Consider the following 25,396-nt stretch of genomic DNA (forward strand, 5'->3'; position numbering starts at 1 on the left):
CCGCTCCCTGAGAGGGAATGAGATGCTCACTGCATACTTGCAAAGGCCAGGGATGATTTTAAGCTCCGCTTTTATAACCGTAGGATAATAAGGCTGCATAAGGAGCCATGTAGTTTTAAATTTTGCCAAACATAAGTTATTTCTTTTACCTTAGCTTTCACAAATGCAAACAAGCGCATAAGTAAAGGTGAGAGGTGTTTTACAGAAGGTTGAAGCTTCGCTGCCTTTTAATGCTGACATTTGGACATCATTTATGGCACAGCTGAGTGCCACGGAAAGGAACACTAAAAATGACTACTGTTAAAATCTTGCCTTTTCATCTTACAAAAAAACACCAAAAAACCCACAAACTTTTCAACCTTTAAATTCAGCAGGCTATGCTTGTGTGCGAGTGAGCATCATGACATGCTGGATTAACTCACCCGAGGGAAGGGCCTCGTGACTGTGGGATGACTCGAGGCTGGCTGGCTGCTCCCAGGGGTGTAAATTCAGGGAAGGAATTCAGCTGAAAAGCTCTGGCCACGTCACCTTTATGGCGCGCTTGGCTCTCCTCCATCCAAAGAGGGACGGCGGTGGCTTGTCCTGTCCCCTGCCCCGTGCGAAGGGGCCGGCGGTCGCCTGTCCCCCCGCGCCCTGCCCGGGGCGTGCAAACCTCCCCGAGGTGAAAGCAGCCGAGCAGCCTTCGGGCAGAAAAGCAGGAGCGCGGCCAGACTCCGAGGCTGACTTCGCACATCTGTCCTTTGCGTTTCAAGCGTTTATCTTGTCATTTCTTAATTGCGCCATTGCTGTCTGGACTGCTAATCGCTGGGAGCTGGAGCTTTTGGGGTTTCCTGCGCTTAGCTCTGACTACAGCAGGTCACATTTTCTAAATGCATGCAGGAAGACGAGTTAGGGAAAGATATTTGACATTATTTATCTTGACTGATTTGCTCTATTAAAAAAAATTATTGCATAGTCACATTTATGCATACAAATGTAGCTCTCTGCAAATGTAGCTCCGAGTTCCCACCACAGGAAAAAGAATGTTCCAGAACATGCTAATTTAATATTTTAAAATTGCAAATCTGGGATCTGAAATTATAATATTACGGTGCCGTTGTTCTATGAGGCAATCAGAAATGGAGATTCAGAGACAACATTTGCATAATAATAGCTGCCGTGCAAGCCTGGGCTCTGGGTGCAGGTAGTCCGTAGTTGCAGTCTTTTTCCCCCCCTTACATCTACTGAAAGACAAGAGCTGACTGTAAGGGAGGGTTTTGCAGGTTTATGTCTGTGCTCCTGCTGTAGAAGCTTTTAAATCTTCCTTTACGTTTTGCAAATCACGAGGATTGCTTTGTCTGTTGATGCTGGCATGACCAGGACATCTCCCTGTCTCTCCTCGTCCTCCCCTGCTGCTCCGGTGGTACCCGAAGGCACGAAACCTGCCCTTGCTGCCCGCTGTGTCCCGCATGGGAAGGGTCTCCTCCAGGCATCTCTCAGCTCTCCCTGATTCCTCTACAAAAATACAGGTCCCCGCGGTATAAATAACGTTTGAAAAGTACGTGCCCGCTGGGTGCCTTCCTTGGGAGAAAGCACCAGAAGTACCGGGTCTGCTTTGCCGCGGGAAGCCAGCCCTCTGGCTGCTTACTGGGGCTTGGTGTGAAGGAGCAGAGCGGGTTTGGGGACCGGTGGCCGCTGCTGATGCTGGAAAGCGCGGTCTGCATCTGTCCTCTGCGGTGGTGGAGGGCGAGGACTCTGCCGGGCAGGACTCGGGGAAGCAGAAGGACCTCGCAGCGGTGCCTGGGCTCCTGGGGCTGCTTTCTGCAGCAGCCAACGTCAGGTCAAGCCTGGGCTTTGCTGCGCTGGCACTGCTTAACCCGGAGCGCAAACCCTCCCGTTTTCCTGGCCGCCTGGGGGGTTTTACTCTTCAACTCCCCTTGGAAATGCTTGAGAGAGGAGGAGGGGCTCAGGCTCAGCATCCGCGTAGTTCTTATCCCCTCTCTGCAGGGCCAGCGCCAGCTGTGTACGAGGAAAGCGGTAGATTCCATAACACACAATTACCGGATAATTTACCCATGGGAGAAATTTCTTTCAAACCTTTGGCAGGTATCAGTTGGCTTATTTCCTAGAGCGTGAGGTTTTATACCCCTTACGTATTTTATTCTCCTCTAAGCGTAGGAGCTGTGGATTTCGGTTTGTGTGTGTGCGTCTGATCCCTCCCGATGCCATCTTGTCTCCGCCTGAAGCTAAATAACCCTGATGTTTCCAAGCTCTCCCGCTATGGAAACAGTCTGATAGCAAATGTTGCTCGTGTCTCGCCGCCTTTATTCCCGCTGTATCTGCAAGGGGCTGCAGGCAGCAGGACTCGGCGAGGGGGGTGGCCCGTTTCTCCTGCTAATGGCAGGTGTCACGGTCATTCCACAGTTCCTTGCGGCTTGGTGGACAGCTCTGTAAAGCCTCTGTGAAACGCAGATGTTCCTCCCCTGGGTCCTTCCCTCCTCCCGTGTTGGATACGTATGTCAAGGGGATGTGAAGTCTTATTGCAGATTGGTGTTGTATGCACAGTAACAGAGCCTCTTGCTTTTTGTAACTTCATTTCTTGCATTTTCTTTTCTTTTTTTTGTTTTCTTTCCAGAGTCGGAAACATGCCAGCAAAGTTCGTCTCTATTATATGCTTCATCCCATAGATGGAGGCTGTCCAGCTAAAAAGCTCCGGTCAGAAAACGTGGGTATAATTTAAGTCCCTGTTTACTCAGCTGCTCTGTGAATCATTGACTCTGGGCTACAGCATTTTTTCTGTTCCAGCCACAGATGATCAGGTACCCAGAGGTAACATTTAGATTAGCTGAAATGCTAAGTAACTGGGAATAATTTTCAATAAGCTATACAAGAAATATTATGTGTTTCAGCAACAGTAATTGCATTTTTAGTTATTCGAATGTTCTTTCATCGGAAAAAAATATGCTGAGAGCAAATATCCAGCGTTTATTCAGTTTAAGTGCAATGGCCAGGGTTTTGCTGGCGAGCTCCTGCGCGCAGGTGAGGCAGGGCAATGGCCGCAGGAGGCTTGTGCCCGCGGGCGGCCGGGGTAATTGCGAGGGTGCCGCGTACGGAGCTGTTGGCTACGCCCGGCGCGGCGGTGCCGCGTACGGAGCTGTTGGCTACGCCCGGCGCGGCGGTGCCGCGTACGGAGCTGTTGGCTACGCCCGGCGCGGCGGTGCCGTGCCCTCCTGCCTGCGGTGGCATCGCCGCATCGTGGCTGGAACCCCTGAGAGCCCCCGGGGTGAGCGGAGAGGTCACCGGAGAGCAGAGGCACCTCCGGAGGGCTCTTCCAACCCCGTTTTTTCTGAGAGTTGATGAAAACGGAGTGCTGGATCCGAAAGGCTCCTCGCAAAGTTTTGTGGTCAGTCTGCAGTTTTAAGAAATTGCAATCGGGTTCTTCAATTGCATTCAAATAAGCAAACAAACCTGAGGAAATTGGACCAGCTCGCAGCCGTTTGTCAGGCAATAAAAGGAGACTAAATTTATAAGGGACTGATTCACAGTGAATTATTCATTCAGCTCCTTCCCATGTTCTGGGGCCAGCGTGAGAGCTGTTGATGAGGTTCCCAGCAGACAGCATCCAAACCATTTCAGATCTATGGGAGTGTGGCTGTGGATTAATGCTATCAATATTTAGTGCGGTATCTTCTAATTAAAGGGAGAAGCATGCAAGTTTTGCCAAAGGAATCTGAAAGCTCCTTCACACAGTAATTAAAATTTTAGTGGAACTTTTATGTTGCACACAGGGTAATTGCAGATGCAAGCTATCCCTTAACAACAGAATCTTATAGTATTTTTATTGAGTTGTTAATTACAGAATGTGAAAGGTACAGTGGACATGCACATAGAGACTTGGAACACGGTCCTCTGATGAGCTTCATTGCATTCATTTGTGCTTTTTATTTATTAACGGTTGGACTCAATGATCGTAAGGGTCTTTTCCAACCTTAATGATCCTATGATTCTGTGATCTAACAAGAAACCACATAGCTGCATGTACACCTTAGGGTAGGGATATGGTGGAGAGAGAACCAAAGAGACCTCCAACAAGTCAAAGCTGACCGACTTCCCATTTCTTCTGGGAAAGGCGACAGTGAGAAGGAATGTAGCTCTGTGGTTGCTGGTGCTTGATTGTGCCGGGGCAGCCCTTAGTGGGGGATGAACTAACAGCTCCTTATGCAGAAGGTGGATGATAGGCTATGCAGGACCTAAATTCTAAAATTGTTTATGTTATAAGATGATAGCAGGGAAAATCTGCCGACATTTACAGCTCAAAGTAGGCCTGTTGCTGATCAGATATTAGCCAAACCTTTGTATTGAAAGAGAACAGAAATATTCAGGACATCCCTAATGCTGCCTGCTAACCATTGCCATGCTGCAGTGGGTGCCGCTGCATGGCCCCGTGCAGGGGTGCCGCGGCGTTAGGCAATCCGTGGCACACCAGCTTTGACGAATATTAAAAACCATCTGTGAAAAGCAATTAAATTTCTGTGTGGAAGCATCTGCAACTAAAAAGGGAATATTAGCCTTTTTTTCATCAAAAACTGCGCTGTTACATGACCGCATGCCATTTGATTTGTATGCTTTTGACCCCAAAACTGAACACCTTCTCTGTCTTCCACCTGGCACGAGGGAGGAGAGGCTGCCGCGGTTGTAGATACTCGGTGCAATAGGCTTGGAGAGAGCATTTGCTACCTGACCTTTCAGGGAGGCGAAGGGTAGTATTTGCTGTTGTTTGAGGACTATAAAAATATTCTGCGTTCCCCAAACACCCATTATCCTTTCCTAGTAAGAAGTACGAGGCTTATACTATTAGTCTTGGCTGGATTAACGACTTAGTTGTTGGGCTGTTCATTATTGGTTTAATTTTTTTGTGGAGGAGGGGAACAACCTCATGCCTTTGGTGTACTGAGGGATCGTTGACCTTTCATTTTAAATTTCTGCTTAACATTTCAGCTGAAAGCAATCAGAGAAGGTTGCTGCCTGTGTCAGGGCCCCTCTGAAATGAGGAGTCGTATCCTCAAGTCGCAGGATTGGTGAATCAGTTTTAATCAGCCTTTTCTCACTACCTTTAAAAAATAGGACCCCGACTGATGATCAGGACAGACGTGAGGAAAAGTTCTGATCTGCTACGAAATGCGTTTTGGGGGATGGGAGAAAAGCCTTCAAATTCTTTCTAGCCCTATTTGTACTATAAGATAGTAAATTGCTTTAACCAGCACCATCTTCCTTAAAAAAGAAAGGGGGGGTAATAGCAAGGAGAAATTGCTTGGGGGAAGATAGCAGGGTATTAGATTTTGTTGCTGAGGGTAACGCGTGTCCTGCCAGGCGGCGCTGGAGCCGGGTAAGCCAAGAGCGGTGCCTCTCCGAGGCACAAATGGTGCCGGCGGCTGCCTTGGGAGGCTTGGCTTCAGTTCCCAATCAGCAAGGAAATCACAGTTTTATAACTTCTGCTGCAAAATTTACTGCATGCTATAACTTAAACCTTCAGCGATTACACTGAAACTAAGATGAAATGTCTGGTTTTAGAGCCAACGTTCTTACTGTGTGTTTTGTACCTGATCAGAGGTTTTCAACCAAAAGGTCAGGTATTGGTTTCAGTGGAAGGCTGAATTTATTCTCCGACAGTTTTAAATACCCACCGAGCCGCAGCTGAGCGGTGGGAGCCGGGGTCTCCGGCCGAGGAGTCACCCCCGTCCTTGCCGAGCTGCCCGTGGCTCTGTCCCTGCCAGAGCGGGACCGTGGGACGCGCGCTGCCCTTGGCAAGCACCCCCCTTCCTTAACTTCGGGCTGGCTTTCCTTCGGAGAACGTATAGGTCCTAGGATCCTCCGAGAATTAATGAGCGTTTCAGATTTAGATAGCCATAAACTGGTACTGGCTCTTTGCTTCTACCACAAGAAAAACAGGCTCCAAAATGGAAGTGGTCTAAATTTCACACAGAGCGTTACGGAAAATAGCTCTTTAGCAGCAACACCTTCTTCACGCGCAGAAAATTAACTCAAATTTAAAAGATCCGTTGCAGTGCCTTGGGTGCTGTGGTTTATATTGCTATATTTCAAGGGTTTGTATAATCTTTTCTTCTTAGTAAAACCCAGGGAGATGAAGACAGTAGATTTGTATCTGTGGGATAAAAATCCTTACTTTTCCTGAGGATTGCTTAAGGAACATCCAGCAAAGGACCGCAACTGCCTGGCCCTGTGTGAGGATTACGCCTTTTAGCAGCTTGTTAACAGGCATCTGAATAACTGAAGTTAATTCTGTTGGATGTACGAGATTTGCTTTGAAGTGTATAATATTACAAGAAGAAGCCCTGTGAATTAGGCTGGCTCGGCACGGCTACGGAGTGGGGGGAAGATGAGCGATGTCAGCGTTGGGAAACGGATGCTTTCTCTCTGAGGCCGCGGCGTCTTTTGTTGTGCTTCAGGTTATGCGAGGCCGTTTGCCCCTGTCAGCGCTGCATCTCCGCAAAGGTTAGCGAGAAGGGATCGTCTGGAGGAGACTGCAAAAACAGATGGTAGAAATATTCCTTGCACATTGTCTGGCTTCATGCAGCATAGGGTTAGAGAGTTGCTTGTGTGGGTTTTATGGAAACTAAATTGAGATGTTACTGCCTCTTTTGACTGAGCTGGGCGCAGGAGCAAGAGAAGTGGCGAGGAGAGAAGGATGAGTGCACACGTGGGTGCAGAGCATCCCTGGAGATGGATGAGGGCACACGTGGGTGCAGAGCATCCCTGGAGATGGATGAGTGCACACGTGGGTGCAGAGCATCCCTGGAGATGGATGAGTGCACACATGGGTGCAGAGCATCCCTGGAGATGGATGAGTGCACAGGTAGGTGCAGAGCATCCCTGGAGATGGATGAGTGCACAGGTGGGTGCAGAGCATCCCTGGAGATGGATGCGGGCACAGGTGGGTGCAGAGCGTCCCTGGAGATGGATGAGGGCACACGTGGGTGCAGAGCATCCCTGGAGATGGATGAGGGCACAGGTAGGTGCAGAGCATCCCTGGAGATGGATGAGGGCACAGGTGGGTGCAGAGCATCCCCGGAGATGGATGAGGGCACAGGTAGGTGCAGAGCATCCCTGGAGATGGATGAGGGCACACGTGGGTGCAGAGCATCCCTGGAGATGGATGAGGGCACAGGTGGGTGCAGAGCATCCCCGGAGATGGATGAGGGCACAGGTAGGTGCAGAGCATCCCTGGAGATGGATGAGGGCACACGTGGGTGCAGAGCACCCCTGGAGATGGATGAGGGCACAGGTGGGTGCAGAGCACCCCTGGAGATGGATGAGTGCACACGTGGGTGCAGAGCATCCCTGGAGATGGATGAGGGCACACGTGGGTGCAGAGCACCCCTGGAGATGGATGAGGGCACAGGTGGGTGCAGAGCGTCCCTGGAGATGGATGAGTGCACAGGTAGGTGCAGAGCATCCCTGGAGATGGATGCGGGCACAGGTGGGTGCAGAGCGTCCCTGGAGATGGATGAGGGCACACGTGGGTGCAGAGCATCCCTGGAGATGGATGAGGGCACAGGTAGGTGCAGAGCGTCCCTGGAGATGGATGAGGGCACAGGTGGGTGCAGAGCACCCCTGGAGATGGATGAGGGCACAGGTGGGTGCAGAGCGTCCCTGGAGATGGATGAGGGCACACGTGGGTGCAGAGCATCCCTGGAGATGGATGAGTGCACACGTGGGTGCAGAGCGTCCCTGGAGATGGATGAGGGCACAGGTGGGTGCAGAGCACCCCTGGAGATGGATGAGGGCACAGGTGGGTGCAGAGCACCCCTGGAGATGGATGAGGGCACACGTGGGTGCAGAGCATCCCTGGAGATGGATGAGTGCACACGTGGGTGCAGAGCATCCCTGGAGATGGATGAGGGCACAGGTAGGTGCAGAGCATCCCTGGAGATGGATGAGTGCACAGGTGGGTGCAGAGCACCCTTGGAGATGGATGAGTGCACAGGTGGGTGCAGAGCATCCCTGGAGATGGATGAGTGCACACGTGGGTGCAGAGCATCCCTGAAGATGGATGAGTGCACAGGTAGGTGCAGAGCATCCCTGGAGATGGATGAGGGCACAGGTAGGTGCAGAGCATCCCTGGAGATGGATGCGGGCACAGGTGGGTGCAGAGCATCCCTGGAGATGGATGAGGGCACAGGTAGGTGCAGAGCACCTCTGGAGATGGATGCGGGCACAGGTGGCTGCAGAGCATCCCTGGAGATGGATGCAGGCACAGGTGGGTGCAGAGCATCCCTGGAGAGCAGGGGCCTGCCCCGAGCAGGCTGGGGGTTGACCGAGCCCTGTGCCCTGGCTCGGGCTGGGCTCGCCCGGCCATCTCCCCGGGGCAGCCTGATAGACAAGCGATGTTATTTTACCAGCTGGCTGCACAATCCTGTCAACGCGGTGCCATTCAATGGGTGACAAAAGACAGCCGGCTCGGGTTCCCCCGGCCCATCTGGTTACAGGTAAAACAGCCGCTGACAAAGGAGAAGGCATAATTACCCTTCAGGGCTGGACGGCGGCTCGCTGCAGGAGTTCGGGTGGCGGAGGAGGGAAGGGGGGCGATTCTGCTGACGAATGCTACAGGCTTGGGTGAACGCTTAAGACCACTTGAGCCCCAACATCTGCATCCCGCTAGCAACAAGCAGCATTTAGTGTGTGGAAAATGGCTGGCCGTTAGAGAGCGAAGGTCTGGCATGGTTTGTGCAGAGGCTGGGGCTCTCAGAACGACCAGAAAACTGGGAACACCGCTCTGCTGCAGGCGAGTGCCAGTCTCGTGGCCAAATGCCCATCCAGGCTCCGAGGCGCTCGCCCGGGGGCTTGGGTGAACTCGGATAAGCTGCGCAGCAAACCGTGGACCAGCGTAAATGGGACCTTGGGCTCTAAATGAAGTGTCCGAGGGATGTTTGAGGGGGTTTACATTTTTTAAACTTTTTTTTCTAACTGCAGTCTATCTGTGAAAGTAGGTTGGAAGGAAAAAATGTCACTGAGGAGCAGACGGGGCAGAGGAAGAGACCCTGGTGCGTAAACACTGAAGTGTATCACCTTTTCAAATGAGCTCTGTTGGAGGCTCTTTATATGTTACCACCGCTGATGATCAATAGAGTCTGGGAATTTTTGACTCTGCTCTTAACTTTCAAGTGATTTCCCTTTGAAGACATAAAATATCTTGAGAGAAACGTATTTAAAAGAAGTGCAAATTACACTCAGAACAGTACTTCTCAGCTCTTGAGATTTCTCCCTAAGGTTTAAGTTGATTTATAGTTAACAACAACAGAAAAAAGGGATGACAATGGGTCCTTTTTTTCCCCAATTGTGCTTATTTTGGGGGAGAAAATGACCTTAAGTAGTGGGTTGGGCGTTGACTGTGTGGTCGGTTCGCTCTCCCAAGTGTTAGCCTGGGCTCGGGCTGGGCTTCGGTGGGAGGGCAGCAGGCGTGGGTGCTCGGCTGGAGCCGTTTCACCCATGTACATGGGGCAGCTGAAGAGCCGGGCCCTTTGTTCTGTGGGTGAACGTAAGCGTGACGTTTGCAAAAGGGGACCTGGCTTTTGGACTGCATCTGACTTTCCCTTGGCCTCCGCTGCCCCTGCAGCAGCGCCGTGGTTTCCAGCCGTGCGATGTGCTTTGGGTGCGCGGGGACGCGGTCCCGCGGGGGCGGCCAGCGCGAGACCGCTCCTCTGCCCCCGCGAGCGCCCGAACCTTTGCACGGGGATGAATCGCAGAGTGCGTTTGCAGCTTGTTGTGAAGTTGTTGTGAAATGAAGATTGCAGCTTCTAAAGCAGACTATTTTCTGTTTTGACTGTATACCAGCAGTTGGAATACTTGCTTTAAAAGAAAAGAAAAGAAAAAATAGAAAAAGTGCACGACCGTCTCCAGATGGCTTGTCACCAGAGGGAGTTTCACCCTGGCACAGGGGCCAGATCTGACCATCTTGTCCAGGGAATGGACCGGGATGCTAACTGCCTGCACGCAGCAGGTCATCTCCCGGCTTTGGAAAGGTCTTGCTCTGCACAGAGGAGTATTTTCAAAAGAGATCATTTATAAATTGTGCTCAGGGGCCAGCACGACATACTGAGATCTTCGGAAAAGCGAGGCCATGTATGTATGGCCCTAAACGTGATTCTCATTTCCTTTGTGGAACAGATTAGAATAATTAATTGTGACTAATGGTGCAAGCGTGCTTTTCCCCCTGCTTGCTTGTTGTTTGTACGCTTACCCCTGTGTCTGTGGAAGCCGTTCGTAAACACTTGCCGGCAGCGGCGGTCATGTTTTGCTGACAGCCATTCAGCCCAGGGGCTGTTGGTGAGCTCTTCTCCCAAAGCCTCCCTGGCTGCTCAGCTCCTCCCTGCCGGGCAGGGATGCCTCCGTGCCTCCATGCCTCCGCTTCCCCCAGCGCAGGGGCCGAACCCCCCGTCGGAGCGGGGAGAAATCCCGGCAGACGCCTCTGCGCCTGGGAAGCGGCGGTGCCTCCCGCCCGGGTGCTGGGAGGCGTCGGGGGGTAATGCCAGGATGCTCGGTGCCCCCTCGGGGTAACGGGTGCCCGGGTGAGACACGGGGCAGTGCCGGAGCTGCTGCGGGATCCGGGATGTACGGTGCCGTGGGCAGCAACGCGGCTCCTGCCGCAGCGTGGGAACAGGCAGCCTTCGGCTGCAACCGCTCCTCCTCATGGGGTTTGCTTAGAGTAGAAGGTCTAAGCTCAGCTACACAGCTGGGCAGAGGCACGCTGGCTTTTATTCCTACAACAATAACCATGATGAAGGTTGGAGACAATATTCTCATTAAATTGGGATTTACTTGTAAAAATAAAGATGCAGCGATTAGTAACTGCGAAGAATGGCCCCTACTTGTATCACTGCAGCCATGAAAGCCTCTTGCTGATGCTGAAATACTGAATGGTGACGTTCATAACTTCTTAAAATTTCCAGTCACCTGCTAGCTGCCGCCTAGGATCTCGCAAGGGAGTATCATCACCTGTGCACCAAGGTGCCGCGTTGCACAGATCCTCAAACAGGGCCACGGGCCACAGCTCCGAGTTTGGCTTAGGCAACATTGGTTTCTAGGATGTGTTTTTTACCGTTGTCTGCAAAGTGTCTTGGACTTTTTATGGTTGCCCTTCTTCATCTGGCAGTGTTCAAGAGCTCAAAATCCACCTCTAGGAAAGCAGCAGAACATAGATGCGTTCTTTACGTGTTTTGCTCTTTTTTTCCTTTTATGCAAGCCCTGCAGCAAGCGGTTATTCCTGTCTTTAGTATGTGCCATGAGGCTGCCCTTGCCTTCGGGGTTCTCTGGGCAGCAGCTGGCAGGAGGTTATGGCCGCGAGGTCTGAGCCAGGTTCCTCCGCGAGGGCCAGCAGATGGGGAGCAGGCGCCCAGGCTGCAGAGGGGGTGCAGCCGGGGTCCCCGCTCCTCCGGCCGATCTCCCCCCTCCGTCTTGGTCTCTGCACGAGGCGGGGGATAAAGGCGTCTCCTCCAAGGGCTCGAGAATGGCAGAGCAAAGGCAGGAGGCGTCTGGGGCTGGCGTGCGATCCTTCTTGGGGGACCCGCCTGAGTCCCACTGGTTCATTTGCTTCTCCCACCTGCAGAGAGGGCTGCTCCCCGTCCCCCGCCGCTGCTTTGGGGTCTCTTACAGAAGTGTGGCAGGGCGAAGCGCCGGTGTCTGATGGCAGGGAAAGCCCCACATTTGTATGACTCCCTCAGTCAGGGAATAGGAATAAAGACTAAAGAAAGGCAGGCTGGTGGATGTGAAGGATGAGCCTCTTGGCCATGGGGAACACGAAGCAACGGGATGAGCTCCCAGTGTGCGAGTGAAAGCGGAGGTGCTGGGGGGTCGGAGGCATCCCCAGGCCGAGCAGGGCTGGGACCGGGCAGGAGTGAGTCTGGGGGAGACAAGGAAGGGAAGCCCCTTGGAAACCTTGGCATAACAACTTGGATTCCCCTCTCTTCTTTCTCCGTGACTGTGCTTGGTGGGCTTATACACCTCTTTTTTTGTCTGTGTTTTTGTCTCCACCCAGGGCAGTGATGGTGACTCAGTGGATAAGAACAAATGCTGCACACTATGTAACATGTCCTTTACCTCGGCAGTGGTGGCCGAATCGCATTACCAAGGGAAAATCCATGCCAAAAGGTTAAAACTGTTGCTAGGTGAACAACCAGCATTAAAGGCCACAGGTAGGTCCAGAGCCAGCGAGCCGGAGCAGAAGGGTCCGGCGCGGGGTGGAGCGGGCTCGCTGTGCCGAGGCGCCGGCTCGGTGCCTGCGCGGCAGAAAATGGATAGCTGAGTGATGAAGGCCGGCAGAAGCAGCTATTCATTTGTGTTGCTGTCATAACAACCTTTAAAAATTGCTGATGCTCATTATTGCCTGCTTTGTTCACATGTATCAGTGGTTTATCAGCCAGGGCTGGCCTTTGTACGAGAGTCCTATCTCTGGCTCCATGCTTCTGAAATGTCTTGTTCGGTGGAAGACAATCTCTCCTCTGGGCACCGATAGCCAAGCCTCACTTTAATTATCAGAAGTTATTTGACAGCTCAGCTAATATGTTTAATAAACCTTTCGTGTTACTGTACAGAACAGAATATCATTTGCCTTTACCTTAGAGGGAAATCTAGTCTTTGCAAACTGTTGGATTGATTGTCTTTTGATTTTTGCCCAGATGGGTATTCATGCTTGCCTCCACGGTGATTCCGATAATGCAAGCCTATTAACTTTCACATTTAAAAAGTCAAATGTTGGAATCGGATAATTTAACCATCTTATTGTTTGCTTAACCATAAAGTCCCTGCAAACCGCTAATAAACTGTGAAACAAAACTTCCCCTGTGCTCGTCGGGCCAGAGGATACTTGAGCAAAATATTCTCCGTGCTAAGCAGGCAGGATAACTGGGCTGTGGTCCTGCAGACAGATGTATTTCAGTATTACTACCAGCAGCACTTCTGTCAGAACAGAGCGTAAATTTGGCTGTGCATTTTACCTCCTGCCTAACACGATGTGCATAAATCCTAGATGTGATTAAATAAGGGGGGGTTGGCTCACTGCGTGCGGTTTTGTTGCTTTTTTAACTTTACAGCCTGTAGATGCCGATGCATAGAATATCACTTGTCCTTTACCAGGATTGGCTTGGGAAATGTTACCGCCCTTGAGGGAGCACGGGGAATCGCTTTAGATGGTGGCTTACTTGCTTTAACTAACGAGCGCGCTCCCAGGAGGCTGGTTGAGCGAAGGTGCGGCAGAGTTCCCGAGTCACCGAGGTGCGTCTGGAAGCGGCCCGGTGCTTTGGGTACCGGCTGTGAATCCCGCGGCGGGCAGGGGTGCTGGCAGCTCCTGCCCGTCCCCGCAGCGAGCCAGCGGGACGGATCTAACGTGAGCTAACGTGATAATTTGCAGCTGGCTCACTTGAGGACTCCTCAGGCTCTTCTCTGCAGCTGGCAAATAATTACAAGGGCACCGAGAGAAGTGGTGTACTCGCTTATGGTATTTAATTGTCCAGTGCTTGCGTTAGCACTCAGAACCCCATCCCTCGGGTGCAGCCTTCCAGCGATTTATCCTCCAGCACCAAAGGACCTGCCTCGAAACCTAGTGTTTTCTGGTCAAAGCCAGGTGAGTTTCTGAGCGTCACAGGGGTGACGGACTTCAGGGAATAGTGCATGGACCGATTCCCACGTACGTCGACGATTGGGATTCACCCGCCAGCGGGGAAGGAGTCGGTGTTTTCACCTCCAGGACCGTTGTCCTGGGCAGGAGCCTGCGGGTCTGGAGCTGTTTGGGCAGGTCAGAGGCAGCAGGCGGGAGCTCAGGGTCTGCCTGCGGAGCTGGAGCCACGCAAAGGCAGACGGACAAACGGTGGGCAGCGGTTCTCAATCGATGGCAGGAGGGAATTGATCTCGGCACAGCAGGTGCCGGTGGAGAGCTCGGACTCCGGTGAACCAACGTTTCTGTGAATGCAATCGGAGATGTGCGTGGACTGGCAATAGGTAGATGAGAAGCAGTTGTACCCTCTCCTTTGTTAGAGACCTCTCTGAAGCGGTGCCAAGGCTGACGTACCGTGGGGTCTGTGCTAGGGCTTTCCAACAGCTTTGCATTGTGTTTCTGTCTAATTTTTTAATCATCTGGATCAGCCTCGCAGAGGCTCTAAGTGAGCTGTGCACCGCGTGCTCCGAGAGTAATGGGCTCTTCAGCTGTAGTAATCACTAGGAAAGAGTAACTCAAGGACTCATCAGCTCTTCCAGACACTTGATCTGATGAAGCTGAGCTGCAGGAATACGTTAATAAGCACCTCCTTGCTCACCAGTAGTTCTCAGAAACGTGCCCTTTGGACGCAGCATTTTTCTGGGCTTCCTGTGGAGTCACCCAGGATTTTTCTCCCAGTCCGTCATGGCTGGCACCGGGGAGCCTTTGGTCTCTCAGACAGAGCTTCACAAGCTCCGGCTCCTGGGAGGGCTTCACACCGGGGGGCTTCACGCGTGTCTGTGACCACAGCGTGGCCTGGCTGCGGTGCGGCAGGTGGCTGTGCAGGATTTGGGTGGTGGCTCTGCTGTTTTCCATAGGAATTCATCACTGTGATTATCCAGCCGTTTTTCTTCCCCCGCTCCATGGAAGGGCACTCCAGAGGCTCTTGTACGTCATCCTTAAAGCCCTGATTGCCAGAAGGCCTATGAACGTTTCAGCGTCAGCTTTGAGACCCCTGCGATGGAGGCTGGAAGTGCTGGTGGCGGAGCTGCTCCTTGCGACGGTTCCCTGTGGTTGCATGGCCGTCGGGCGCGCTCGGTCCCAGAGCCCTGGAGCCGCGGGACAGGGACAGGGCGCCTTCCGCATCGCCTTGGGGTGGGATGAGTCATGGTTTGTTTTCCCTTTGGTTTTCTTAAAGGAGATAAATAACATTTAATATAGGCTTAATCTGCTCAGACGTAAGCTGCTACCAGTTAAGAGGTATTGATAATCAGCAGTGTGTCGCTGCCGAGGGATCCAGCCCCTTCTGCTGTGCTGGGGACCGGGGAGCTGAGCCCAGTGACTGAGGAGCGGGTGCTGGCGGTTCGGGGGCCACGAGCTCACGGTCGCAGTATGACTGGTTGGCATCTTTAAAAGAGGTCCAGCTGCTATTCTGATCATAACACGGTAATCCTTCAGAGGGTTAAATGGGTTGAATGTACTCCTTGGTGTTTCCCTAAGATCTTAAGAGTGATGTATTTTTTTACCTTTCATGTGCGATCAACAAAAAGTGAGACTCTGTACAAATATTTGAACTCTCATAATCTTTTAATTAAAAAAAAAAAAAAAAAGCTTAAAATGCTTTCAGAATTCCCCAAGTGCTCTTATTGTGGCTGAGATTAAACATATACAGTTAATCTGAAAAGGTATTTTAGTGGCCACAAGCAAGGAAAATAGGTAACAGCCTCCAGATTGCAATGTCTGATTTTCAGCCTTGCACAAGAATTTATTTTGCTCCCCTAAATCGTTGTGAAGTTCTGTGTTGACCATTTGCTTAATTAGTGGGCCTGTGTGTAAAGGGAGGAGAGAGTTTGTGAAATTCTTTGCACAGCTGTCTTGGCAGGAGTCGTTTCATTCACACAGGTGTGCGGGTGCCTCTGGAGCATGGCATCTCTTTAAATCGCACGGTAACAAAATGAATTTAGGGGACAAAACAAAGACTAAGAAGTTGAAACTGCAGGGGAAATTTAGGAAGAATTCTTCAGCTGTTTGAAGAGCAGTGTTTTCCAGTAAAAAAAGAAATGCATCAAAAAATATGTAATACTCTCAGTGAAGGCAAAAATTTGAAAAATGTCTGCAACTGGAATTCTGCTCCTGGTCATGGTTCCCGGAGGCATCGGCTCTGAAACGCGCTGTGCTGCAAGGCTGCCGTGGGACCTGGAGCCGCTGCCGGTGGCCAGAAATTCCCTGAGGCTTCACCTCTGCAGAGCAGCTCCCCTCCAAACACCGAGCCTTCACCCTGGACTCGCATCCCTTTCCAGCCAGAAAGCGGCGGAGGGAAGGGTTTCTGCAGGTGCCTCCTCTGCTGCTGGCATCCAACGTGTGCCCCAGTGCTGAGCGTTCTTCCCTGCACGCAGCGTAGTGCCAGGGCACTGCTTAATATTACACCTGCGAGCAGCTCAGGGGCTTCCCGATGAGTTTCATGCCGCAAGGTGAGATGTTTATCTCGGCTCCGCTGAGTCGGTAAAGAACAGAATTCCCCCTCGTCACCACGGCGGTTACGTCAGTCCTGAACTCTGAGCAACCTGTGCTCTGCATGAAGTGGTGCAAGACGTTAACCTACACCCTGCCCTGTGCCCTGACGGTTCTGTTCCCCCCATTCCTACCGGATAATCCAGGCCCATTCCTACCAGATAATCCAGGCACGCTTTCTGGTCACCTTAAGCTGCAGCATCCGTCGCCTGCCTTCGGGAGGGCTCGGATCCATTTTGCAGATGCACGGGGATGCGCTGGCGACTGCGTTCTGCCTCCGAACAGACCGCTGCTTGATATTCTGGGTTTTCTGTCTCGCCAGTCCCCTAGAAAATTACATCTATTGTCAGTCCCCTTACGGAGTTACACCTTCCCTTTCAATTTCATCATCTTAATGAAGTACGGATCTCTCATTTCTCTGCTGGTGCTTTCAGGAGAGGGAGAAGTGCCGTAACAGTTGGGTTTTTCACAATAGGAAAGCGATGTCTCATCATTACAGCGAAATATTTGTGATCTTTTCTGTTGCTCCTGCTGTACAAGGTTGTAGCCCTCAGAGGCTTTATGTCACTGCTGTTGCTGATGAATTTCTCTAGTCATTGCCAACATCTTCTATCAGGTTGCCTCCAGTCCTCAGTAGGAGTTATAAAACAAAGGACTGGGGGGGGGATAGCTGCTGCCTTCACTGATCGAAGCGCGGGTACCCGCAGGCAGCATTTCTGGAGGGTGGAGACCAGCCCTTCGGCGCCGGCAGTGCCGCCGAGGGCCACGGCTGCGGGAGGTGCTGGGCCGGTGGGCGCCAGCTCCCGGGAGGGGCGATGCCGGCACCGGGGTCCCCTGCGTTCGGGCTGAGGAATAAGGGCGTGATTTTGCCAGTGGGAAAAGTTACCTTGGCGTTTTTGCCTCTTTGTTCTCTAGTTCCTAGCGTGGGGTTTGCTTTTCAGGTGCGCTGAAGGAGACAGAGTAAATGGCTTTCAGGTTGGGGTGCGAGGATCCGTCCAGCGGCAGCTGGAGTCTGCCCCGGTCCCAGGTTTGCCTTCTGAAGAAAACGGCATTTCTCCAGTGCCCCGTTGTCGTGGCTCAGTTCCTTTCTCGTGCTCCGTTCCTGGAGAGTGGCGATGATAAAAAGTTGGGTGCCATTTAAATACAGCTATGAATAAAAAGCTTTGCATGCAAGAAATAAGTCAAACATTAGTTCATTGCCAGAGTGCTAAAGTGTTTCTAACTTTATATTTTGCTTCTTGCAGCAAAGTAAGACTTTCTCACTTCCCTCCCACAGCAAAAGGGAACGTAAGGCAGACTGTCATGAGCTATTTAGCATTTTGAAATACTTGAAATAGTCAAAGTAGCAGCTTTTATGTTTGTGTTTTAGATGGAGAAACATTTTTAACATTTGACGTTTTGTGAGTGTTTATTATTAATTTTCATGTCGCTGCTCAGGGAATGATGATATTTCCTGTTCTGTTGTAGTTCTGTAGCGCATATCAAAATGATAAACCCACATTTGTGGAGAAGTCAACTTTCATCTATTTTTCTTCAGGAGGATTGGGAAGACAGGGGATGTTTTCATTAAGTGCCAGGCTGGGTTCAGCACGCCTTGGGACGAGTGGTAGCTGTGAATGGAACCTGAGGAATGCGGCTTTACAAGAAAATATTCAGTGTTGCGTGTGCTAAGAGGAAATCGCTGCCACGCGGGAGCACCCGTGCACATGGGCCGAGGGTCCGGCGCTGGCTCTGTGCAGGGTGCCTGCAGCCCACGGGGTCGGGGGGAGCCAGGCGTTGCGGTGGGCTCGGAGCGGGGCTGGGCTGGGCACGGGGCGGCTGCGGTGCCACCCCCGAAGCAGGAGCGCCGGTCCCACCGACGGCCTCCCTCCTGCGCCGCGTTTGGATGAGCACAAGCCCCCAGCCTCATCGAGAGGGGCTCGGACGCGCAGCCCCGGGGCCGCCGGCCCGGCTGATGGCTGAGCAGCAGAGGATGCTTCAGTCGTATTTCTTTAGTGAGCGGGAGATATAACTCCCGCGGACACCACCAGCTCTGTGCACTTCAGCCTCCCTGGTTCCCCTCTGGCAGCAGATAACATATAAACAAGGAGAAAGCTGACCAAAAGGTCTGATAGATTTAACTTCATAGCCTGGGGCCTGGAGAGCAGCAAGTCAAATATATCACAGAGCTCCCGGGCTGCCATAATAACTGGTTATTCATGCTGGTCCAGATGCCCACGCGTCTCGCCCGTGCCCTGGAGCTGCTCAGCCCTGGCCCCGGGGAGCGGCAGAGGGCTGGGTCCCGCGGCATCGCCGGGCTGTGCCGGTCCCCGCGCGGGGCAGCTCGTGGCACCCGCTCTTTCCTGCAGGGAGGCTCCTTGGGGAGCGCCTGCGGGTAGTCGCAAAAATACGTGAGGAATAGGCAAGCTACTCTTGCTTTTCAGGCATCAAGCATATGCAAAACGTGCGTAATCTTAGTTTGGACAGGCAGTGTTGTTATTTCCTAATTTTCTTCTTAATCACCGTGTGTTGGCCCTGGCTCTGCTCCTTGCTGTACTTGTGCTTTTGTTTATGTTGCAGGCGTCTCGGAGGGGCTGGGGGTGCATGTCTCGTACTGGAACCATAGGTGTTAGGGAAGATGTTATTTTTAGGAGCAAAATAGAGCCGGGTCCTCCCTGAGCCCTGCCTGCTGCCCGCCAGCTCTGCCAGGAGCAGTTTTCCGGGAGGCGGCACAGCAGCTGCGGAGCTCGGCTGCCTCGGCAGAGCCGGGATGTGTCCCAGCGCGGCCCCCGGCCCCGGCGCGCTGCAAGGGGCATCAGGGGCCCGGCGCAAAGCAAGAAGGTTTTCTTCGTCGGCATCGTGCTTGGTTTCTAACTAGGCTAGTTAAACGGAAGGCGGGCAGAGATTAGGCAGTGGAATCCTCTAGCGGGGTGAAATGAATCCAAACGAGCGGGCGGTTCGCGAGACAGCAGAACGAGGAGAAGAAATATCTTCCGCGGGAGCCCGTTGTGTGATGGCTTTATTAACTAATCCCCGCAAGAGCTCGTTCCGCTGGCGCTGCGCAGAGCGCTGGCGGCAGCAGCAGGAGCGAGGAGACCCTTCCCCAGGCGTTGCTCCAGCGGCGGCCTGGCGAGGAGGGTGACGGTGCCTCAACCAACCGGCCAGGCCGTGAAACTCCGATACCGTGGCAGTTGTCATCCAAAACAATAGAAGCTTTTAAACGCCTGGAAATCGATAAGGTTGTAAGTAACGTTATACGTAAGATACAATTTCCTTGAGGAAAGTTAATAGACGTCCCTTCCCGAGCAGGTCAGCAGAAGATTTATAATGATATTAACTTTCTTGAGCCGTGGAGTCAATCACGGTGGGCTTCGGTTGTAATTAGACATCTAAATAGCTCCCTGTTTGCTCACTGCTGCCGTTCCCAGTATCAGACGCCGAGGTGGGTCTGTCACTTGCCAGCCCGCGCTCTCGTCGGGGCTCAGCTGGAATAGCGCGGGGCCTCTTGATCAAAGGAGAGCGATCGAGCTCCTCTTCAGCACCTTAAAATCTGCCTATTCTTGTGTCACGGAGAGAGTGGTTTGTTAATTATTTAGATAGCAGGCATTTCATCTGGATAAGAAAAGAAAAGGAAAACCACATAAAAGGGAATTTTTGAATGAGGTGTGATAACTAAGTGCTCGTCATTGTATATTTTTGTATCCCAATGTTATCTGAACTTTACTTTAAACTGTTTTTCCACAGCTTTGTGACTTATGTTGTACAAAGTAGGAAAACTCTGGCAAACAAGGTGCAGCTCCATTATGTCAAGACCAATCACCCATTTTTCTTTGAAATTGTTTGGGGATCATGTCTGTGTTCCCAGATGGCCTCTTGGTGAATCTGAAGGGAAATGGGATTAAATTAAGGTCCTGGGTTGCTGGTACCTGTCCGTTCGCAATGTGAAGGTATTTGAATGAGGGGACTGATTACTGAATGTTTTTTTTTTTTTTTCCATCCGTGACAATTTACAGTGACTGCAGCTTTCCCTAATCTTTCCGAGACCAAATAAATTGAAAAATAAGAATCCAGAGATAACGATAAATCTGTCTGTCTATCTTGAGAAGTAGATGGCTTTGCATGTTTTGTTTATTCTCCACTGGCGATTTTTCCTGGAGGTAGCAATTTAAGCAGGATAAGTTTAGCGGGTTTAGTCACAACAGTGGTAAGAGGTGTAACTGCAATGAGAGCATCCTCCTTTCCCAGCTAGTGAAACACAGCTAGTTGAGGAATAATCCCGTGCTGTCCTTTCGTGCTGTTTTTTTATGAGAAATGGTAGATTTCCAAGCAGTACCATCCAAAATATCCAGTGGGACCCTGTAACTACTACTAATTATTCCCCGTGTCTAATGTGGGCTCTGCCTCGGGGTCCACTGTTATTCAGACAGCAACGCTAGCCTGGAAAAGCTCATGTCGGAACGTTTCCTTTTTACAGAAGCCGCTCTGAGCTCCCTAAAGCAGCCGCACACGGATAGTCCCCCGGTGGTACCGTCACCGCATCAGCGGAGAGACTCGGACAGATACTGCCAGCTCTGCGCAGCCTGGTTCAACAACCCCATGATGGCACAGCAGCACTACGATGGCAAAAAGCACAAGAAGAACGCGGCCAGGGCCGACCTCCTGGAGCAGCTGGGGAAGACCCTGGACCTGGGAGAGCTGAGAGGTGAGAGCACCGGTACATGGAGAGCAAGGACCGGCTCCCCGTGGGATCCAGTGGCCGCAGCGACACCACCCTCGCCCGCCGCGGTCACTGGTCCTCTGGTCAAGTGGTGCAGGGGAGCCCGTGGTGCTCTTACTGCTTTATGACATTCCCGTTCCCGTAAAAAAAAATCCCCTCCTCTAAGATGACAGTCTGCAGTTTTAGCAGCATCCTTTAAAAGTTGTTTCCTAGGTGTTTCTTTTGCCTCTTCCTAAAATAGTCCCTTCCATTAGCACACGCTTCTGTCCTCCAGCAAATGGGGACTGGGAGCTGAGAGAGGAGACGACGGTGGAGCGCTCAGCCCCGCTGGGAAGTGGGGACGGGGCTGTTTGTTGCTGGAGGCAGAGCGCTCCCTGCATCTCCCTGCTGGAGAGCAGGGCATTAGCTGTCTTTTGAGATTTAATTAGTGCGCTTATAAAACACTGCAATGGCCCTGGGTCAGCGGCAGCAAAGAGCAGAAAACACGAGTTGTCTGTGTTCCCGCTGAAGGGAGAGCAGCCATCCATCCGCCTGTCTGTCCGTCCATCCGTCTATCCCGGCCCCGCCGGGAGGGGCTCTGGCACCCACGGGGTCCCTGCAGGGGCTGCGCCCTGCGGTCGCCCGGATTTGGGCCTTGGACCCCTCTGCGAGCCCCCTTGGGTGGAGCCGCCACCGCAGCCCCCGCCTGGCCGGTGGCCATGGCTGCCAGAGCCCCCGAGCATCCCCGGTCCCTCCCGGTCCACCCCATCCCTCCCGGCCGCCTGGCGCTGCTGCGGGACCGGCTCCATCACGCTGTGCCTGTTGATGGAGATGTGCTGATTTCTAGCGGCCGAGGATGCGGCTAAGACTGAATTCTGAGCAAAGCGCCTTTTTAAGGTAGAGGTGGGATTGCAGGAGGAGAGGTACGAGCCTCCTGTTGAAAGTTTTCTCTGTGGTCTTGATTATAATCCTCTGTGCACACAATGTGTTTGACTGAAGTAGGCTGAGGAAAAAGTGCAGGTTTGATTTTCAAAACCATGCGGGAGAGGAAGTCTGGTTTGCCAGCAAGACATTGCATTAACATTTTAAAATACCTTTTTTTTTTTTCCCTTGTTAAATGAAATAATTTTCCTTTAAATACTAATGACTATGCAGCATATTGTGCATTTCTTGATCTCAGATAAACCTTGTAATGGTTATCCAGATCCTTCGTGTGCTACCTAGTGTGACTCACAATGCCATAAATGATTCATGGGGCTGAGTCACTGCCCGCTGTTGAAAATATGCAGGGAAATAAAACCTGGGACAATAACATGGAAGTGCTTAGTGCTTTGCACTGTGCCAAGCTCGAGAGTGGCTGAGGATGTCATTAACTGTAAATAAATCAATTGTGAAGTGTTTTATACATTTAGCTTGCGCCTAGGAGAGTTGCAATTGGAGGGCGTTACGTGCTCAGCAGCCCGTGTTGGTTTTTAACTTTGCGGTGGCTGGGATTTGCAGCTCAATCTGGCGTGGTCCCGCCAGTGCCCGTGGATAGCGGGAGAGGGGGACGGCGGAGCTGTGCGGTGGCCGTACGCGTCCCCCGGTACGGGGGGAAGCCAGCTTTGTCCCTGCCGGGCTGTCGTTTCGGAGCCTGCAGTTCGCGGGTGCCCAGTGCTTTCTGGTGCCGCCAAGCTGTGCAGCCAGCCGCGGCGAGCCGAGGCGGTGTCCGTGGGCCTGCTGGTGGTGTCCTGCAAAGCTTGCCTCTGCTGCCGGAGTAGCGGTGCGGCTGGGAAATCCTCTTTTTCACAGTTTTTCTGAACTAGGGGGTGTGATATGCTCTGCTGTATGCGTTTAGCTGTGAGGCTAGAGAAGATCTCTACAGATGCAGAAGGCAGATCTCCGCAGTAGCCAGCACAGAATGAGCTCTGCCTTCTGTCCGAGAAAACAGCCTTCCCTTGGCAGATAAAGTCATATCTGAATTCAAGAGAAGCGATGACAGCGGCAGTTCAGAGATACCCGGGGCGGTCTGTCCCAGGTTCGGACTTCTGTCCGAAGCCTTGCCTGACCGTTGCTTTCGACGTGCGGCGGGTTTGGCGTTGGGCAGCGCGCGGTGAGGATCACGGCCGCGCGCTCTCCTCGCTCCCCGCTTGTTTGGCTGCCTCGGTACTCCTAGAATGCAAACTCCTTTCCTTCCCACCCCTGGTGGCTTCTCCCATCGCAACTTAAATATTAATTCTATTTTGACTACTGTGGGAGATGAACATTTGATGCATTGTGTGAGCCTGGAACAAGCAGTGTCGGCTGAAGTAAAACATTCCAGCAGCCTTTGATGTTTTGATAATGGCTATAATAAAATATTTATTGATAAATATGAATGTGTATTTGGTGAAATAAGAATAGAGATATATTTTTGGACAACTGATATTTATAGGAAACAAAAGCATTGATTCTTCTTGCCAAGTGCTCATCCTGCAATTTTGAAGTCTTATTTTCTTCTCAGAAATGAGAAAGACGGGGGGGGGGGGAAGGAAAAAGAAACCTCACTAGCAGCACCGTTTCACTAACAGCACCGTTTCTCTAGTCTGTACTGAGTTAAAGCCGCAATGCATGCGGGTGCACGGCCGCGCGGCCCCCATGCTTTGGCCGAGCGGAGGGAGGGCGCTTTGGGGGTCATTCGGCAGTGCCCGCCGCTGCTCTGGGCAGAGTCCAGCCCCGTCTCTCCGAGCGGCTTCGTGCGGCTTTCCAGCCTTGCCAGCACCACCAGTCCAGGACCCCCTGCTCCGAGGGCTGGTCGGGAAAGCCCTCTGCTCTTACTCCTTAGGAGAGCGCATGGACATACCCCGAAAGAGGGAGAAATGAAGAGTTTTCTTCCTTCGGAGCTGCCTCCTCTAGCTGACGCTGCGCCCCAGCCCATCCTGGCGCAGATCATAAAAAGACAAAAACCGGTGGGTATGGTACCAAACCCTGAATTCTGGGCTCTTCCCCCGACAGCTTGCGCCTGTTCAGCAACACGGAGCAGAAGCTGCTCCGTCGGAGGCACCGGCGCGGCTCCGTCTGGCAGCTCTCGCCTTCCCGCAGCCTGCGCCAGGCAGAGAGCGAATTGCGTTTTTGCTCCATCAGGTCACATTTCACCAGTTTTACTTCACGGCTGGCATTATCCATCGCCGAGCTCTCTGTCATTCCTCCTCTAACGCAGGTGGGCTCTGCGGGGGCAGAGGCCTCGCAGCAGAGCCTGGCAGATCTCCTTCATGGGGGATTTAATTAATAATGGACTCTGCTTATTGCTGGTGCTGAGCCGAAACCCCACAGCAAAATGCTCTCTCTTTGAAGGCTGGTGCAGTGTTTGAAAGTCTGGGCTTCGTTAAGTGGATTCGGTATGTCCTTTCCTTTCCTATATGTACACCTTTGAACGAACAGCATGAGCAGAAGACTTCACGTACAGGCAGACCCTCCTTCATCTCGTCAGCCTTCATAACCTGAGCTTCAGCGCCTTTTGCGTGACAACAAACGACTTACCGAGGCACCTTGGGCTCTCTTTGATGCCTGCCAGCAAAACTTGGCTTTTACGTAGCGATGGAGCTAGATTCGGGGCCAGCCTTGTGTACCTGGAGCTGGTTAGATGGGATCCTGTAAACCGCAGGAACGTGGGTCTTCTTCCCAGGGCGCTTGGTCCCTGGTGAGCAGGAAAACTGGTGCCTCTCAAGGGGATGACACTGTGAATCCCTAAAATAAAATACAGCAGCCTCTGCAGTAAAGCAGAATCGGGACGGCTGCACAGGGATGTTGTCACCTGAAGCCTTTGTATTTTCAGGTAAATTGTCATCGTTGCATATCTTGAAAAATCAGGCAAAGAGCTGAGTTTCATTTTCCTTCTCAGCTCATAATTTCTTTGTATGCCTTATAAATACTTTTCATTCTGTGCTGTCACTTTTGGTTAGTAAAAGGTGATTTAACAAGCACTCCCCTGGAATGTGTTTTAATGCATTTTATGCAGAATGACATTAATGACTTGAGTTGTTAATATTTTATTTAATGGCTATAGGAGCACATTCAATTTTACATGAGTGCATGTCATGATGCAGGGTAGGGAATGCTGATGTGTCGTGAGGCCGCAAAGGTAGATGCGAACACAGAGCCCGGCGTTTCCTAACGCAGGCTGCTCTGGCTGGGACCACCTTCCCATTGCCCGCTGAGCTAATGCTCGGCTCCAACACGCTTTGGTGGGGTGCCTTTTATGAAACGCCAGTTTCAGCCAAGTTGGCAGCTTTGGTAAGCTCCAGTGAGATCAGATACTGTTAATTTTGATATTCTAGAGGTGATTGTTGCCTGTGGTTTCGGCCTGCAGTTGATCTGAGGCTAGTTTCCTTCCTCTGTGCCTTGTTTTGGTGGAGGTCATGTCACACTCCAGACTTTTCCTGTACAAGTCGGTCTCAGGATGCCGGATTTCAGCTGCGAGGTCCTGCAAGCCGTTGTCCCGCCGCAGGAACGGCGATCCCGGCGCGAGGCGAGCGGGAGCGTGGCCGCCCCGGGGCAGCGCGGCGTTG

The 25,396-nt window shown here is 52.1% G+C and overlaps 1 protein-coding gene across 1 annotated transcript in view; it reads left to right on the forward strand.

Annotated features, from left to right (window-relative positions):
• Nucleotides 1-25,396, forward strand: part of LOC309601698 (zinc finger matrin-type protein 4-like) — a gene marked incomplete at both ends in the record, with an annotated part of 43,175 nt that overhangs the window by 12,062 nt on the left and 5,717 nt on the right. Inside the window, 3 exons of the mRNA XM_082334865.1 lie at nucleotides 2,615-2,704; nucleotides 12,032-12,188; nucleotides 20,649-20,876. Of these exons, the coding sequence (XP_082190991.1) occupies nucleotides 2,615-2,704; nucleotides 12,032-12,188; nucleotides 20,649-20,876 (475 nt within the window). The remainder of the gene's footprint in view (nucleotides 1-2,614; nucleotides 2,705-12,031; nucleotides 12,189-20,648; nucleotides 20,877-25,396) is intronic.

Source organism: Platalea leucorodia, assembly GCF_965183815.1.
Source record: "Platalea leucorodia genome assembly, chromosome: W".
NCBI lineage: Eukaryota > Metazoa > Chordata > Aves > Pelecaniformes > Threskiornithidae > Platalea > Platalea leucorodia.